The 17,253-nt window shown below is 43.1% G+C and overlaps 1 protein-coding gene across 1 annotated transcript in view; it reads left to right on the plus strand.

Annotated features, from left to right (window-relative positions):
• LOC111979636 (importin subunit alpha-4) overlaps positions 1 to 17,253 on the plus strand; it is a 29,123-nt gene that overhangs the window by 4,965 nt on the left and 6,905 nt on the right. Inside the window, exons 3-13 of the mRNA XM_024010244.3 lie at positions 4,546 to 4,635; positions 8,636 to 8,665; positions 8,766 to 8,818; positions 9,122 to 9,217; positions 9,680 to 9,765; positions 12,374 to 12,460; positions 13,386 to 13,555; positions 13,743 to 13,787; positions 13,908 to 14,039; positions 15,491 to 15,619; positions 15,783 to 15,887. Of these exons, the coding sequence (XP_023866012.1) occupies positions 4,546 to 4,635; positions 8,636 to 8,665; positions 8,766 to 8,818; positions 9,122 to 9,217; positions 9,680 to 9,765; positions 12,374 to 12,460; positions 13,386 to 13,555; positions 13,743 to 13,787; positions 13,908 to 14,039; positions 15,491 to 15,619; positions 15,783 to 15,887 (1,023 nt within the window). The remainder of the gene's footprint in view (positions 1 to 4,545; positions 4,636 to 8,635; positions 8,666 to 8,765; positions 8,819 to 9,121; positions 9,218 to 9,679; positions 9,766 to 12,373; positions 12,461 to 13,385; positions 13,556 to 13,742; positions 13,788 to 13,907; positions 14,040 to 15,490; positions 15,620 to 15,782; positions 15,888 to 17,253) is intronic.

Below are 17,253 nucleotides of genomic sequence, written 5' to 3' on the forward strand. Positions count from 1 at the left end.
TCCATGCTTCACGGTGAGAACTACACATGCAGAGATCATCCGTTCACCTACTCTGCGTTTCACAAAGACACGGCAGATGGAACCAAAAATCTCACATTTGGACTCATCAGACCAAAGAACAGACATCCACCGGTCTAATGTCCATTGCTCACGTTTCTTGGCCCAAGCAAGTCTCTTCTTCTTATTGGTGTCCTTTAGTAGTGGTTTCTATGCAGCAATTMGAACACGAAGGCCTGATTCACGCAGTCTCCTCTGAACAGTTGATGTTGAGATGTGTCTTACTTAAACCCTGAAGCATTTATTTGGCCTGCAATCTGAGGTGCAGTTAATTTAATTGAACTGCAGCGGAGGTAATTCTGTGTCCTTTCCTGTGGCTGTCCTCATGAGAGCCAGTTTCATCATAGCGCTCAATGGTTTTTGTGACAGCACTTGAAGAAACTTGTCTTAAAGTAATGATTGACTGTCGTTTCTTTTTGCTTATTTGAGCTGTTCTTGCCATAATATGGACTTGGTATTTTACCAAATAGGGCTATCTTCTGTATACCACCCTATCATGTCAAAACACAACTGATTGCCTCAAACGCATTCATTTGTGGAATTTCTTATCTTCTTTTAACAAGGCATACCTGTTAATTGAATTGCATTCCAGGTGACTACCTCATGAAGCTGGTTGAGAGAATGCCAAGAGTGTGCAMAGCTATCATCAAAGCAAAGGGTGGCTACTTTGAAGAATCTCAAATATAAAATATATGTTTTGGTTACTACATGAATCCATATGTGTTATTGCATAGTTTTGATGTCTTCACTATTCTATGTAGAGAAAAATAAATAAATAAACCTGAATGAGTAGGTGTGTCCACTTTCAACTGGTACTGTATATAGTGTACTTGCGTTTCGCAGAGCTGTTGTGAAGGAAGTTCTCAAGGAAGTGAGTTTGTTTATACAGGACCTCCCTGCCCCCAGCTACCCGTCAACCAATCATGTCAATGCGGAGCTATACGGAGCCCTCCGCATTTGTTTAAACATTTGGTACAGAGCTCAATTTGGCMTCTGCATTCCTCCAGGGGCTCCAAAATTGCGTCACACCCTCCATACGGAGCTTCCCACCACATTTTCAGATCAAGCAAAAATTGGCTTTAATCTGAATACTTTAATATACAGGTTGTACTGTGTTGGATACAATACACCCAATTAGTATGGTAGTCATGCAGCTGCTCTGTTTACACCTTTGTAAAGAGCCAGAGACTGAAGGGTTGCTCTGACCCCCCTCCTGTGATACGTAGCTATCTCTGTCACTCATATGTCTGACAATTCGMTGCTCTCATGTTGACTCTGTGATCTCTCTGACGCAAAAGCGTACCCTGTTCATGGCTTTGAATCTTACTTCCTCCCCCCTACTATCTTCCTCTGCTAGACCCCCCTCTTTTTTCTCAGACGTTAAAACAATCCCCCTCGTCAAGGCTTCTGAGTCTGTCGCTCACTCTTTTTACTTCATGATGCTGATTGGGATTTGCTGAGTCACTTGGTTGAGGAAGGGAAACTGAGGGAAGTTACCACTGATACAGAGAGTGAGACATAGCCGTTGATGGGTGATAGCGGGTGAGGGAGAATAGGGTCTGTTGTTACTGCCTGCCGGAGCAGAGAGCAGCACAGGGCTGGTTAGTCGCCAGCAGTGATGCATGGCCCGGCACTGTAGCACACACTGGAATGTAGGCCAAGGGAATATCCCTCCTACCACTGACTCACATGCCGAGCGGCTGTGTGTGTCTTTCACACTCTTTTCAACACCAGTGTGTCTGTCTGCTCATCTTTGTTGCGTCTGCATTTGTTTTTGTGTGTGTTTCACTGTACCCTAGGAGCCTTACAGTTGGTGTGTGTTTCACTGTACCCTAGGAGCCTTGCAGTTGGTGTGTGTTTCACTGTACCCTAGGAGCCTTGCAGTTGGTGTGTGTTTCACTGTACCCTAGGAGCCTTGCAGTTGAAGTGTGTGTTTCACTGCACCCTAGGAGCCTTACAGTTGGTGTGTGTTTCACTGTACCCTAGGAGCCTTACAGTTGGTGTGTGTCTCTTAGTGCTTTTTAAGGTTAGTTCGGTTATGATTTTTTTCAACATTTTAAATATGCTATGCATCATGTGGGTTGAATACCCTAACAGCACAGTCCCATGATGGTGACTGCCCATTACTGGTTATCACTTACCTGTCATTCACTTTACTTTAATAAAAATATTTTGGTTGTTGTGTATATTGAATTTGACTATTTCATTCCAAGTCATCTCTATAGAGCTGCTGTCTGACAAAATCACTTTTTTCTAGTTCTTCAAAGTAAATAAGGCTTACTTTTATGACTGCTGAATACCAACTATCAATCATTTAGATAATGTATTTTCAGGTAGAGATATCTCGCGACGCAACAGCTCTCGATTCCTCTCGATCACACGTTCTTCTCTCTCTGTTTGCCCCACACTAAAATAACATGGCCGGCATAAAATAAGTAAATAATTGAACCGACATGTTACAGAAAGCCTAAATGCTCATATATACATACTTTTGTATGTATGTATGTGGACACACCTTCAAATTAGTAGATTCGATTGTTTCAGCCACACCCGTTGCTGACAGGTGTATAAAATCAAGCACACAGCCATGCAATCTCCATAGACATACATTGGCAGTAGAATGGCCTGACTGAAGAGCTCTGCAACAAAGGCTCAGCCGCAAAGTGGTAGACTACACAAGCTCAAAGAACGGGACCGGTGTAGCGTGTAAAAATCGTCTGTCCTCGGTTTCAACACTCACTACCGAGTTCCAAATTGCCTCTGGAAGCAACGTCAGCACAAAAACTTTTCGTTGGGTGCTTCATGAAATGGGTTTCCATGGCTGAGCAGCCGCATACAAACCTAAGATCACCAATGCCAAGCGTCCGCTGGAGTGGTATAAAGCTCGCCGCCATTGGACTCTGGAGCAGTGGAAATGCGTTCTCTGGAGTGATGAATCACGCTTCACCATCTGGCAGTCCAACGGACGAATCTGGGGTTGACAGATGCCAGGAGAACGCTACCTGCCTCAATGCATAGTGCCAACTGTACAGTTTGGAGGAATAATGGTCTGGAGCTGTTTTTCATGGTTCGGACTAGGCCCCTTAGTTCCAGTGAAGGGAAATCTTTAATGCTACAGCATACAATGACATTCTAGGTGATTCTGTGCTTCTAACTTTGTGGCAACAGTTTGGGGAAAACCCTTTCCTGTGTCAGCAGAACTCCCCCGTGCACAAAGCCAGGTCCATACAGAAAGTTTTTTCGGTGTGTAAGAACTTGACTGGCCTGTACAGAGCCCTGACCTCAACCCCATCGAACACGTTTGGGATGAGTTGGGACTGCGAGCCAGGTCAAATCGCCCAACATCATTGCCCGACCTCTCTCTAATGCTCTTGTGGCTGAATGGAAGCAAGTCCCTGCAGCAATGTTCCAACATCTAGTGGAAAGCCTTCCCAGGAGAGTAGAGGCTGTTATAGCAGCAAAGGGAGGACCAACTCGATGATTTTGGAATGAGTTGTTCAACGAGCAGGAACCACATACTTTTGGTTACGTAGTGTAAGTTCAGGAGTAAATATGTGCTTAACAAGTCACATAAGTTGCATGGACTCACTCTGTGTTGTATAATAGAGTTTACCTTGATTTTTAAATGTCTACCACATCTCTATACCCCACACAATTATCTGTAAGGTCGCAGTGAATTTTAAGCACAGATTCAACAAAGACCAGGGAGTTTTTTCAATGGTTCGCAAAGAAGGCCACCTATTGGTAGATGTCTTTAAAAAAAGACATTGAATATCCCATTGAGCATGGTGCAGTTATTAATTACACTTTGCATGGTGTATCGATACACCCAGTAACTAGAAAAATACAGGCGCCCTTCCTAACTCAATTAGAGGAAAGGAAGGCAACAGCTCTGGGATTTCACCATGGCTGTGATTGAACTGAGGATGGATCAACAACATTGTAGTTAATCCACAATATTAACCTAAATGACAGAGTGAAAAGGAAGCCTGCACAGAATAAACATATTCCCCAACTGCTCAAGGTGACTCTAACGTGTATTGACTCAGAGGGTTGAATACTGATCTAAACCAAGATGTATTGTGTTTTATAAAAATGTAATCCACTTTGACATTCTAGTATTTTGTGTAGGTAGTTGACGACAATAAAATAACATCCATTTTAATCTCACTTTGTAACACAAGATGTGGAAAAGGTCAATGGGTGTGATTACTTTCTGAAAGCACTGTATCTAAAGTTGAGTAATCTTATAGAGGACATCCCCATAGCGACACAGGGTTTGTACTTTGTCCCCAACTGTACCCCAGATGTCTCTGGGCAGACAGACGACACACATCCTAGGGATGCGAGGGTCAGTTGTTTTTCGACCGATATCCAGCTTGCACTTAAGTGTTGGTGCTGTAGAAGTTAGTGTTGCTACTCTGTCATATATTTCAGTATTAATCAATGTGTTGGTTTGTTCTTTAATCTCTCCCTCTCTTCGGTCAGAACAAACGAGACAAGCATCTACTGAAGAAGAGGAACGTCCCACAGGAGGACAGTCTTGAGGACTCCGACATAGACTCTGACTTCAAAGGGGTGGGTGTGATGTCACTTTAGCGACCCATTTGCTATTGCGCTGGGCTGGCTATCTCTAAGACGAGAGACTTGTTACAGATGGAAATGTACTGCCTAGATTATCTGTCAGGTAGTACCAGCCGGACAGATGTGGCCAACCCTCCTGGAGATCAAATGACATTAGACATTGTGTTCGTGCTATACAATCCATTTCTATGTGTGACATTGTAATCTAGACATGGGTCTTAAACCCCCTGGTCTCTTTATGGTTTGTATGATGTACAGTGCATCCAAAGTATTCAGTCCTTTCCCTTTTTCCACATTTTTGTTACGTTACAGCATTATTCAACTTTTTTTTTTTAATCCTCATTAACTTTTAGTTGGTACTCATCCCGGATCCGGGAGCACCCCCCACAGTAAAAAAGCTGACTAGCATAGCCTAGCATAGCGTCACAAGTAAATACAAGCATCTAAATATCATTAAATCACAAGTCCAAGACACCAGATGAAAGATACAGATCTTGTGAATCCAGCCATCATTTCTGATTTTTAAAATGTTTTACAGGGAAGACACAATATGTAAATCTATTAGCTAACCACGATAGCAAAAGACACCACTTTTTTTCTCCACCATTTTTTTCCTGCATCAGTAGCTATCACTAATTCGACTAAATAAAGATATATATAGCCACTAACCAAGAAACAACTTCATAAGATGATAGTCTGATAACATATTCATGGTATAGGATAGTTTTTTTTTAGAAAAATTTGCATATTTCAGGTATAATCACATTTCTACATTGCAGCTGCAATCTGAAATAGCGTTGGAAGCAGCCGGAATAATTACAGAGACCGACGTCAATTACCAAAATACTCATCCTAAAACATTTCTGAAAAATACACAGCATACAGCAATCGAAAGACACAGATCTTGTGAATCCAGACAATGTTTCAGATTTTCTAAGTGTTTTACAGCGAAAACACAATATATCGTTATATTAGCATACCACATGAGCTAACATCACCCAGCATTGAATCAAGCCAAAAGGGTCGATAACGTTATCGCCACCAAAAATATATTAATTTTTCACTACCTTCTCAGAATTCTTCAGATGACAGTCCTGTAACATCATATTACACAATGCATTAGAGTTTGTTCGAAAATGTGCATATTTAGCATCAAAAATCTTGGTTATGCAATTGATCTGTCAAAAACATGGCATGCATTCGGGCCGGCGCCATCTTAGAAAGGCACCTATGATTACGATTATTTATCGATTAGATTGACTAAAAAATACAGGTTGGACAGCTAATGAAAGATGCATTGGTTATTAATGCAACCGCTGATTTAGATTTTTAAAATTAACGTTACTAGACATACAGTGTGCGTTACAGCCAGACTAGTGCCGCAATAATGGCCGAAAAATGCGTTTACATTTTTCCACATAAATACGGAATAAAATCATAAATAACTCTTACTTTTGGACGAGCTTCCATCAGTATCTTGGGCAATTGTGTCCTTTGTCCAAAAGTATCGTTGCTTTGTTGTAAAACGACCTCCTCAACTTCAGAACTAGCAGCTAACGATAGCTTCACGGCACACACATGCCCAAATCGTCAAACGCAATACTAAGGAAATTCGAAAAATAGCAATATACTCGCATGAACTGATATAAATCGGTTTCAAATACTTCGTTATGATGTTTCTAACACCTATATCGAACTAAATCACAGACGGATAGATCTTTGATCAATAACGAGAGCTTTTGAGCATGCGTTCTGATGTCCTCCCTTGCGTCCTGGCGAGCGTCAAAAGGAAGGGTCATCTCACTCCACTCCCTTTTATAAACTCTGACAAACACGTAGAGACACCATTCCACTTCTCATTGGTTACTGACATCCAGGGGAAGGCGGGTGCAGTTCATGTCAAGCCATAGGGCACACACAGAGTTTTCAAACTGATCCGAGATCAGAGACAATTTTTCAGAGCTTCGCATGTCCTGTCATGAGTTTTGCTGTAGAAAGAGTTCTGGTTCACCCACAGACATAATTCAAACGGTTTTAGAAACTAGAGATTGTTTTCTATCCAATAGTAATAATAATATGCATATTGTACGAGCAAGAATTGAGTATGAGGCAGTTTAATTTGGAGACGATAAATGCTAATGTTGAAACAGCACCCCCTATATTGAGAAAAGGTTTTAATATACACACAATACCTCATAATGAAAAAGCGAAAACAGGTTTTTAGAAATTTTTGAAAATGTATTACAAATTTAAAAACATCTTGTTAATGAGTTTTCAGACCCTTTGCTATGAGACTCGAAATTTAACTTATGTGCATCCTGTTTCCATTGATCATCCTTGAGATGTTTCTATAACTTGACCGGAGTCCACCTGTGGTAAATTCAATTGATTGGACATGATTTGGAAAGGCACACACCTGTCTATATAAGGGCCCACTGACAGTGCATGTCAGAGCAAACACCAAGCCATGAGTTCGAAGGAATTGTCCATAGAGCTCAGAGACAGTATTGTGTCGAGGCACAGATCTGGGGAAAGGTACCGAAAAAATTGCCGGTCCCCAAGAACACAGTGGCCTCCATCATTCTTCCATTTAAGAAGTTTACAAACATCTAAACTTTTCCTAAAACTGGCCACCCGGCCAAACTGAGCAATCGGGAGAGAAGGGCCTTGGTCAGGGAGGTGACCAAGAACCTAATGGGCACTCTGACAGAGCTCAAGAGTTCCTCTGGTGATGAGAGAACCTTCCGGAAGGACAACCATCTCTGCAGCACTCCACCAATCAGGTCTTAATGGTAGAATGGCTAGACGGAAGGCACTCCTCAGTAAAAGTCATGACAGCCTGCTTGGATTTTGCCAAAAGGCACCTAAAGCCTCAGACCATGAGAAACAAGATTCTCTGGTCTTTTGAAACCATGATTCAACTCTTTGGCCTGAATGCCAAGCGTCACGTCTCGAGGAAACCTGGCACCATCCCTATGGTGAAGCATGGTGGTGGCAGCATCATGCTGTGGGGTTGTTTTTTAGCAACAGGGACTGGTAGACTAGTCAGAATTGAGCGAATGATGAACAGAGGAAAGTACAGAGAGGTACTTGATGAAAAACTGCTCCAGAACACTCAGGACCTCAGACTGGGAGGAAGATTCACCTTCCAACAACCCAAGCCCACAGCCAAGACAATGCAGGAGTGGCTTCGGGACAAGTCTCTGAATTGCCTTGAGTGGCCCAGCCAGAGGCCAGACTTGAACCAGATCGAACATCTCTGGAGAGACCTGAAAATAGCTGTGCAGCAACGCTCCCCATCCAACCTGACAGAGCTTGAGAGGATCTGCCAAGAAGAATGGGAAAAACTCCCCAAATACATGTGCCAAGCTTGTAGCATCATACCCAAGGCTGCCAAAGATGCTTCAACAAAGTACTGAGTAAAGGATCTGAATACTTATGTAAATGTGATATTTCAGTGTACTTTTTTAAAGATTTATCTAAAAACCTGGTTTTGCTTTGTCATTATGGGGCATTGTGTGTAGATTGAGAACAATAAAAATATGTATTACACAAAAATGTCAATTTTAGAGTAAGGCTGTAATGTAACAAAATGTGGAAAAAGTCAAGGGCTCTGAATAGTTTTGAATGCACTGTATGGGGATACACAGGGGGATGTAATGGTAAATTCAGAGAAGCTTTTTCATCCTGCTGACTGGAGACCTGTCACTAAGCTACTGAAATGAGGAATAGTSCCTGGTCTGGCCTGGTTTAGCTGCTACAAGGTGAAGTGTGGTGATGTCTATTGTAGTGATAGGCTAGCATGACATTCTCAGCCTGTGAGCTCACACGGCCTCAACCGGCCGGTCAACACACCAACTCAGCAGCAGCCACAGGGAAAACAGCACTGTGTCTCCTCAGATCTGTTAAACATCCATTTATGTGAATTGTATCCCGTCCCCCCATGTTGTTGCTCTGTAACCTGGTACTGATGTTGTCCCTTCTGTCTTTACAGCAAAACATCACACTAGAAGTCATGTTGCAGGTCAGCCTCAACTTCATGTACACACGTCTACTTGTTAACTAAAAACCATCCTCTGAGTGCGGTGCTGTAACGTGTTTTCTCATTCTCTCTATCGCTGAAGAACGCCACCAGTGATAACGCTGTGCTCCAGCTCAGTGCCGTACAGGCTGCCAGGTAAAAGTGTGTGTACAAGTTTTACTATACTTGTGAGTATCAGAAGTCTTCACAAGAATAGTAAACCAACTACAAATCTGAGAAGTGAGGACATTTTGCCGATCCTCAATTGTAAAATGTCTATTTTTAGGTTTAGGGGTTAAGTTTATTGTTAGAATTTGGGTGCTGGTTAGGGAAAATATTATTTTCACAAGTATAGTAAGATGTGTGATCACCTTGTCCTTCTCTCTGCTTTGTATCKCTCAAACCCTGTTTTCTATTCCATGACTCAAACATAACACTTCCTGTTTTTGTGTCCGTCAGAAAACTCCTCTCCAGTGACAGAAACCCTCCCATTGATGACTTGATAAAGTCGGGCGTCCTGCCCATCCTAGTCAAATGTCTGGAGAGAGATGACAAGTGAGTCTGCTGCTGCCTCAGACCAATGTCCTCCCTTTGACTGTCTCTACTAATGCACTGTTGGGACATTTGCTGGGAGGTAACCCTGTAGTCTGACAGGATTCATGTCTAGGAGATATGATGCAGATAAGGTTTGTGTGTGTGTGTAGGTAACCCTGTAGTCTGACAGGATTCATGTCTAGGAGATATGATGCAGATAAGGTGTGTGTGCGTGTGTGTGTGTCAGGCACAGGACAGTCCCTTGGCCCATTTCTCTGGAGCCAACCCAAACAAAATATTTCCCCATTCCCAGGAACTTGTGTTCAGGACAACACACACACAGAGGACCTTGTGGTCAGGAATGGAGACATACCCAGGACAATAGGGGGGGGGGGGTGTGTGGGGTTAGGATGAAGATGGGTTGATATTAGTGGAAGGCCTCTCATTCTTTCTCTCACTCTTTCCTTCCTTTCTCTGCGCTAGTCCGTCTCTCCAGTTCGAGGCAGCCTGGGCCCTGACCAACATAGCGTCTGGTACTTCACAACAGACCCAGGCTGTGGTCAAATCCAGTAAGTTCAGCATCTCACTCTGCCCTGCTCTTATTCTGACTGTCTGTCTGGGCTCGGTCTCTCTGCCCTGCTCTTATTCTGACTGTCTGGGCTCGGTCTCTCTGCCCTGCTCTTATTCTGACTGTCTGGGCTCGGTCTCTCTGCCCTGCTCTTATTCTGACTGTCTGTCTGGGCTCGGTCTCTCTGCCCTGCTCTTATTCTGACTGTCTGTCTGGGCTTCACTAAGGCTTCTGTTTTGTTATCGTTGTGTGTGAAATAGAGGTCGACCGATTATGATTTTTCAACGCCGATACCGATTATTGGGGGTCAAAAAAGCCGATTATTAAAAATATATATATATAAAAATAAAAAAAAGTTTTTGTTATTTGTAATAATGACAATTAAAACAATATTGAATGAACACTTATTTTAACTTAATATAATACATCAATAAAATCAATTTAGCCTCAAATAAATAATGAAACATGTTCAATTTGGTTTAAATAATGCAATAACAAAGTGTTGGAGAAGAAAGTAAAAGTGCAATATGTGCCATGTAAGAAAGCGAACGTTTAAGTTCCTTGCTCAGAACATGAGAACATATGAAAGCTGGTGGTTCCTTTTAACATGAGTCTTCAATATTCCCAGGTAAGAAGTTTTAGGTTGTAGTTATTATAGGACTATTTCTCTCTATACGATTTGTATTTCATATACCTTTGACTATTGGATGTTCTTATAGGCACTTTAGTATTGCCAGTGTAACAGTATAGCTTCCGTCCCTCTCCTCGAACCAGGAACACATCGACAACAGCCACCCTCGAAGCAGCGTTACCCATGCAGAGCAAGGGGAACAACTACTCCAAGTCTCAGAGCGAGTGACGTTTGAAACGCTATTAGCGCGCACCCCGCTAACTAGCTAGCCATTTCACATCAGTTACACCAGCCTAATCTCGGGAGTTGATAGGCATAAACAGCGCAATGCTTGAAGCATTGCGAAGAGCTGCTGGCAAACATACGAAAGTGCTGTTTGAATGAATGCTTACGAGCCTGCTGGTGCCTACCACCGCTCAGTCAGACTGCTCTATCAAATCATAGACTTAATTATAACATAATAACACACAGAAATACGAGCCTTTGGTCATTAAAATGGTCGAATCCGGAAACTATCATTTAGAAAACAAAACGTTTATTCTTTCAGTGAAATACGGAACCGTTCTGTATTTTATCTAACGGATGGCATCCCTAAGTCTAAATATTACTGTTACATTGTGCAACCTTCAATGTTATGTCATAATTATGTACAATTCTGGCAAATTAATTACGACCTTTGTTAGGAATAAATGGACTTCACACAGTTCGCAATGAGCCAGGCTGCCCAAACAGCTGCATATACCCTGACTGCTTGCACGGAACGCAAGAGAAGTGACAATTTCCCTAGTTATAAGAAATTCATGTTAGCAGGCAATATTAACTAAATATGCAGGTTTAAAAAATATATACTTGTGTATTGATTTTAAAGGAAGGCGTTGATGTTTATGGTTAGGTACATTGGTGCAACGACAGTACTTTTTTCGCAAATGCGCTTGTTAAATCACCCGTTTGTTGAAGTAGGCCGTGATTCAATGAGAAATTAACAGGCACCGCATCGATTATATGCAACGCAGGACACGCTAGATAAACTAGTAATATCATCAACCATGTGTAGTTAACTAGTGATTATGTTAAGATTTGTTTTTTAAAAGATAAGTTTAATGCTAGCTAGCAACTTACCTTGGCTTCTTGCTGCCCTCAAGTAACAGGTAGTCTGCCTGCCACGCAGGCTCCTCGTGGAGTGCAAGTTCTCCTCGTGGAGTTCACCGGACGTGCTACCTGTCCCAGACCTGCTGTTTTCAACTCTCTAGAGACAGCAGGAGCGGTAGAGATACTCTCAATGATCGGCTATGAAAAGCCAACTGACATTTACTCCTGAGGTGCTGACTTTTTGCACCCTCGACAACTACTGTGATTATTATTATTTGACCATGCTGGTCATATTTGAACATCTTGGCCATGTTCTGTTATAATCTCCACCCGGCACAGCCAGAAGAGGACTGGCCACCCCTCATAGCCTGGTTCCTCTCTAGGTTTCTTCCTAGGTTCTGGCCTTTCTAGGGAGTTTTTCCTAGCCACCGTGCTTCTACACCTGCATTGCTTGCTGTTTGGGGTTTTAGGCTGGGTTTCTGTACAGCACTTTGAGATATCAGCTGATGTAAGGGCTATATAAATACATTTGATTTGAATGTAAGGCAGGTGGTTAGAGCGTTGGACTAGTAACCGGAAGGTTGCAAAAACGAATCCCCGAGCTGACAATGAAGAATCTGTCGTTCTGCCCCTGAACAAGGCAATTAACCCACCGTTCCCAGGCCGTCATTGAAAATAAGAATGTGTTCTTAACTGACTTGTCTAGTTAAATAAAGGTGTACAAAAAAAAATTCTCGGCAAATCGGTGTACAAAAATACCGATTACCGATTGTTATGAAAACTTGAAATCGGGCCCTAATTAATTGGCCATTCTGATTAATCGGTCGACCTCTAGTGTGAAATTGTGATATGTCAATTCCTAACTCTCTCTGTGTGTGTGTACGAACAGATGCTGTTCCCCTGTTCCTGCGACTGCTCCAATCTCCCCATCAGAATGTGTGTGAACAGGCTGTGTGGGCACTAGGCAACATCATAGGTGAGTAAAGATACATACATGCTGACTATACATGCTGGCATGCGCATGTTCATTTTTGTCCAATCACACCAGATGAGGATACGCAGGTTGAAATATCCAAACTAACTCTGAACCAACTATGTTAATTTTGGGACAGGTCAAAACACATGAAACATTCATGGACATTTAGCTAGCTACCTTGCTGTTGCTAGCTAATTTGTCTTGTGATATAAACATTTGAGTTGTTATTTTACCTGAAATGCGCGAAGTCTTTGTAGAATTCTTACCCATTTTTGAGTCACACAATCGTGTGTTCTCTACTCAGACAATTAATCCACAGATAAAAGTTTCTAGTAATCTCTCCTCCAGTCGTCTGTGGACTTTATATCGCTGTTGGCAACCAATTTTAAGGTGCATTACCACCACCGACTGGATTGTGGACCTCAGTTCATCTTTCAGTCACCCATGTGGGTATATGCTCCTAAAAACCAATGAGGAGCTGGTAGAGGTGGGACTTGCATCGCGTCCAGCGTCAAATGGAACCAAGTTCTATTTGCAGTTTGGATGAAATGATTGAATAACATGTATGTGTACATTTATTTTGCCGTGCGAGCATAACGAATGGGGTGGTCAGCATATCAGCGAAATGACGTTGCCACGAGCAGCACCGCAGATATTGGACTTTGCCTTCACACAGTCACACGCAGTGTCTGCGCATGAGCACGGGTTCGCGTCACGCTGTTCACAGCGTAGTAGCCAGGGCACCAAAACAGTGGAGAACTTGCGCTTCAACGTTCTGTTGTTGTTGAGAGAACTGACTTTCTGCATCTACTTCATATTGCTGAGTCTTCATTTAACTTAATTGTATTTGTCATAGCTCACTACCTAACCAGGAAAAACGCTGTGCCCAAATGATGACCCCTGACCTGTGATGCTTCTCCCCCAGGCGACGGGCCACAGTGCAGGGATTACGTCATATCCCTGGGCGTGGTCAAGCCCCTGCTGTCCTTCATTAACCCCTCCATCCCCATCTCCTTCCTCCGCAACGTCACCTGGGTCATCGTCAACCTCTGTCGCAACAAGGAGCCACCTCCCCTCATGSAGACTGTACAGGAGGTATGTACATGTGGGTACCGTGTGTGTTTCAATGTGTGAGCAGTGTTATAGTGAGTTTCTCCAGCCAGTCAGCCAAATGACTCTCATCACTAGGAGGAATGTTTAGCGACATACCTTACATGACCACATTTCTAGTCTGCTTTTCACACCATCTTTCCTCTATCTCAAACTGTTTTCTCTTTTCCAGATTCTTCCAGCTCTGTGTGTTCTTCTATACCACACAGATATAAATGTAAGTGTGGAAGTGTATTTTCATTACCCCTAAATGGTACAATTCGCATACCATAATTTTGACATCAGCAGCCCTATTAAAACAACACTTATTGGACTCGTTGATGACATCATTTTGTAGATCCTGGTGGACACGGTGTGGGCTCTGTCCTATCTGACTGATGGTGGGAACGAGCAGATTCAGATGGTGATAGACTCTGGCGTAGTCCCCTTCCTCGTGCCTCTGCTCAGCCACCAGGAGGTCAAAGTTCAGGTAAGATGGCTCAACAGGGGACAGCCATAGAATTGGGAACAATTACCATGGTAACTGATAACATTCAGACTTAGACCCAAACACACTGTGGTATAGATCAAATCAAATTTATTTATATGGCCTTTCTTATATCAGCTGATATCTCAAAGTGCTGTACAGAAAACCAGCTTAAAACCCCAAACAGCAAGCAATGCAGGTGTAGAAGCACGGTGGCTAGGAAAAACTCCCTAGAAAGGCCAAAATGTAGCCTGGTTCCTCTCGAGGTTTCTTCCTATGAGGGGTGGCCAGTCCTCTTTTGGCTGTGCCGGGTGGAGATTATAACAGAACATGGCCAAGATGTTCAAATGTTCATAAATGACCAGCATGGTCAAATAATAATAATCACAGTAGTTGTCGAGGGTGCAGCCAATCAGCACCTCAGGAGTAAATGTCAGTTGGCTTTTCATAGCCGATCATTAAGAGTATCTCTACCGCTCCTGCTGTCTCTAGAGAGTTGAAAACAGCAGGTCTGGACAGGTAGCACGTCCGGTGAACATCAGGGTTCCATAGCCGCGGGCAGAACAGTTGAAACTGGAGTAGCAGCACGGCCAGGTGGACTGGGGACAGCAAGGAGTCATCATGCCAGGTAGTCCTGAGGCATGGTCCTAGGGCTCAGGTCCTCCGAGAGAGAGAAAGAAGAGAGAAGAGAATTCGAGAGAGCATACTTAAACTCACACAGGACACCGGATAAGACAGGAGAAGTACTCCAGATATAACAAACTGACCCTAGCCCCCGACACATAAACTACTGCAGCATAAATACTGGAGGCTGAGACAGGAGGGGTCAGGAGACACTGTGGCCCCATCCGATGATACCCCCGGACAGGGCCGAACAGGAAGGATATAACCCCACCCACTTTGCCAAAGCACAGCCCCCACACCACTAGAGGGATATCTTCAGCCACCAACTTACCATCCTGAGACAAGGCCGAGTATAGCCCACAAAGATCTCCGCCACAGCACAACCCAAGGGGGGGCGCCAACCCAGACAGGAAGATCACGTCAGTGACTCAACCCACTCGAGTGACGCACCCCTCCTAGGGACGGCATGAAAGATGGTGTGCTTATAAAATGAATCATTGATTGGAATGGCACTGTTGGAGCTAGAAACACAAGCATTTCGCTACACTTACACATATTTAGCAGATGTTATTGCATGTGACCAATAACATTTTATTTAAAAGCAACAAGTATGAAAACCTTGGCTTTACTGATCATGAGGGTTAGGTGTATTTTAGTAAAACTGCAGCCATATGTTGAAGAAACTCCTAGCTTTCCTTACAACATACAGTGATCATTTCAAGGAAGGGAGGAAACAATGCGTTTTATAAGTAATAAATCAGGGTGTGTTTCTTGTCTTTTCTGACGTGCTGGCATTGGGTGTTGACCTGCTGTGATGTCACTTCCTGCAGACTGCTACGCTGAGGGCAGTAGGCAACATCGTGACAGGGACAGACGAGCAGACGCAGATGGTTCTCAACTGTGACGTCCTCTCCCACTTCCCCAACCTGCTCACACACCCCAAAGAGAAGATCAACAAGGTAGAGCACACACACTCCCCCGAGAGAGGGAACGGAAACGGGGAGGGGAGAAGCCAATGTCCATGATTAGCAGGCCAACAGGAAATTGTTTGGTTTGACTGTGAGATTGGACCGTTAATAGGAAGTGTTGTGGCATAACTGTCTGTGATTGGTTCGTCTACAGGAAGCAGTGTGGTTCCTGTCCAATATCACRGCTGGGAACCAGCAGCAGGTTCAGGCTGTGATCGACGCAGGACTCATCCCCTTGATTATCCACCAACTGGCCAAGGTGAGAGATCTGTGGTCTGCGTCTGTCAGTAGCRTAGCCAGAAATGTGTTATTTGGGTGTGCCCAAAAAAACTTCCTGCAATTCTACACATTTTGCCATGAAGTACTCGTGCCTGTTATAGAATGTTTATTAAATCAGTTTTGTTTATAAATTCAGTTGTATTTAAGCAACATCAACAAGTCTCTTGTATGCGCTAGTCCGATAATGTCTGCATATCACGTGTGGCATCTGTAATCAGCCAGCCGTATCCAAATCCAGCCACCACTCACCTGCTTCTCTCTGTCCGCTCTTCCTGCATCAGTATTTTAAGTATAGTTTAGCTGTGATGACGGGGAGGATGCCGACCCTAGTCAGTCTTCTGTTACATGTGATACATTGGAGCAGAGTGAGAAAAGTTGATACATTGTATAATTTCATCCCTTGTATAACCAACAGTACAGGCCAGTCTGATAGGCTTTGCAAATTCACCGTCATGCAGCAGTGCCAGAGAGGAAACCCCGTTTTGCAAGAGGCATGTCTGCAGCTTTACAGGAAAGAAAACGTCTCGTCTCGATCTCAAACGGTTAAAAATATGACCCATATTACCGGAGATACTTTTTGTTCTTTCTGCGCTAAATCGCGCGCATTTGATATAATTTCACACACCATGTCGAGGGCCGTTTTTAAACTAATCCCGGACACTAATTATTAGTTTGATAACAAACAACTTTGTTCAGTCATGTTACCTAGCTAGCTAACAACATGGTAACTTGACAGTAGTTCTAAGAAAATTTCATTGGCACAGGATTCTTATAGGCCTAATGGAAGCCTAAAGTGTAAAAATCTATATATTTTTGGTGCTCCTTACATTCTGTTTGGTGCCTAACGCTTTTAAAGGTGGGAACAGTGTGTGTACGTGTTTGTGGGAGAGAGGGGTGTGTGTTTATGAGTGAGGGAGGGAGTCTTAACTGAAGAGTAAAGGTGGTTTCATGCAGTGTTTTCTGCTTACTGCCACAATGACATTCAAATCATTATGCACGTGTAGTCATTCCTCCAGCCACATCATAGGTAGGCCTTCTCAGTATTCTATTATATGGTGAACAATGTGAACTTTAAATTAAATATGTTGTATTAGGGTGAACAGGATGCTAGGCCACTGAAGTTTTCCCCCGTGGTATCATGATACTTGGCCTGGTATCGTGACAACACAATCTCATGCTGTTCTACACATTTTGCCATGAGGCTGAGAGAGAATTTTGCATTTTTAAAGCTAATTAAAGTTAACAAAAATTGTTTTTATGATCCCATTAGCTGTTGCAAAAGCAGCAGCTACTCTTCCTGGGATCCACACAAAACATGAAACATAATACAAAACATCATTGGACAA

The sequence above is a fragment of the Salvelinus sp. IW2-2015 genome, linkage group LG2, assembly GCF_002910315.2.
Source record: "Salvelinus sp. IW2-2015 linkage group LG2, ASM291031v2, whole genome shotgun sequence".
Classification (NCBI taxonomy): domain Eukaryota; kingdom Metazoa; phylum Chordata; class Actinopteri; order Salmoniformes; family Salmonidae; genus Salvelinus; species Salvelinus sp. IW2-2015.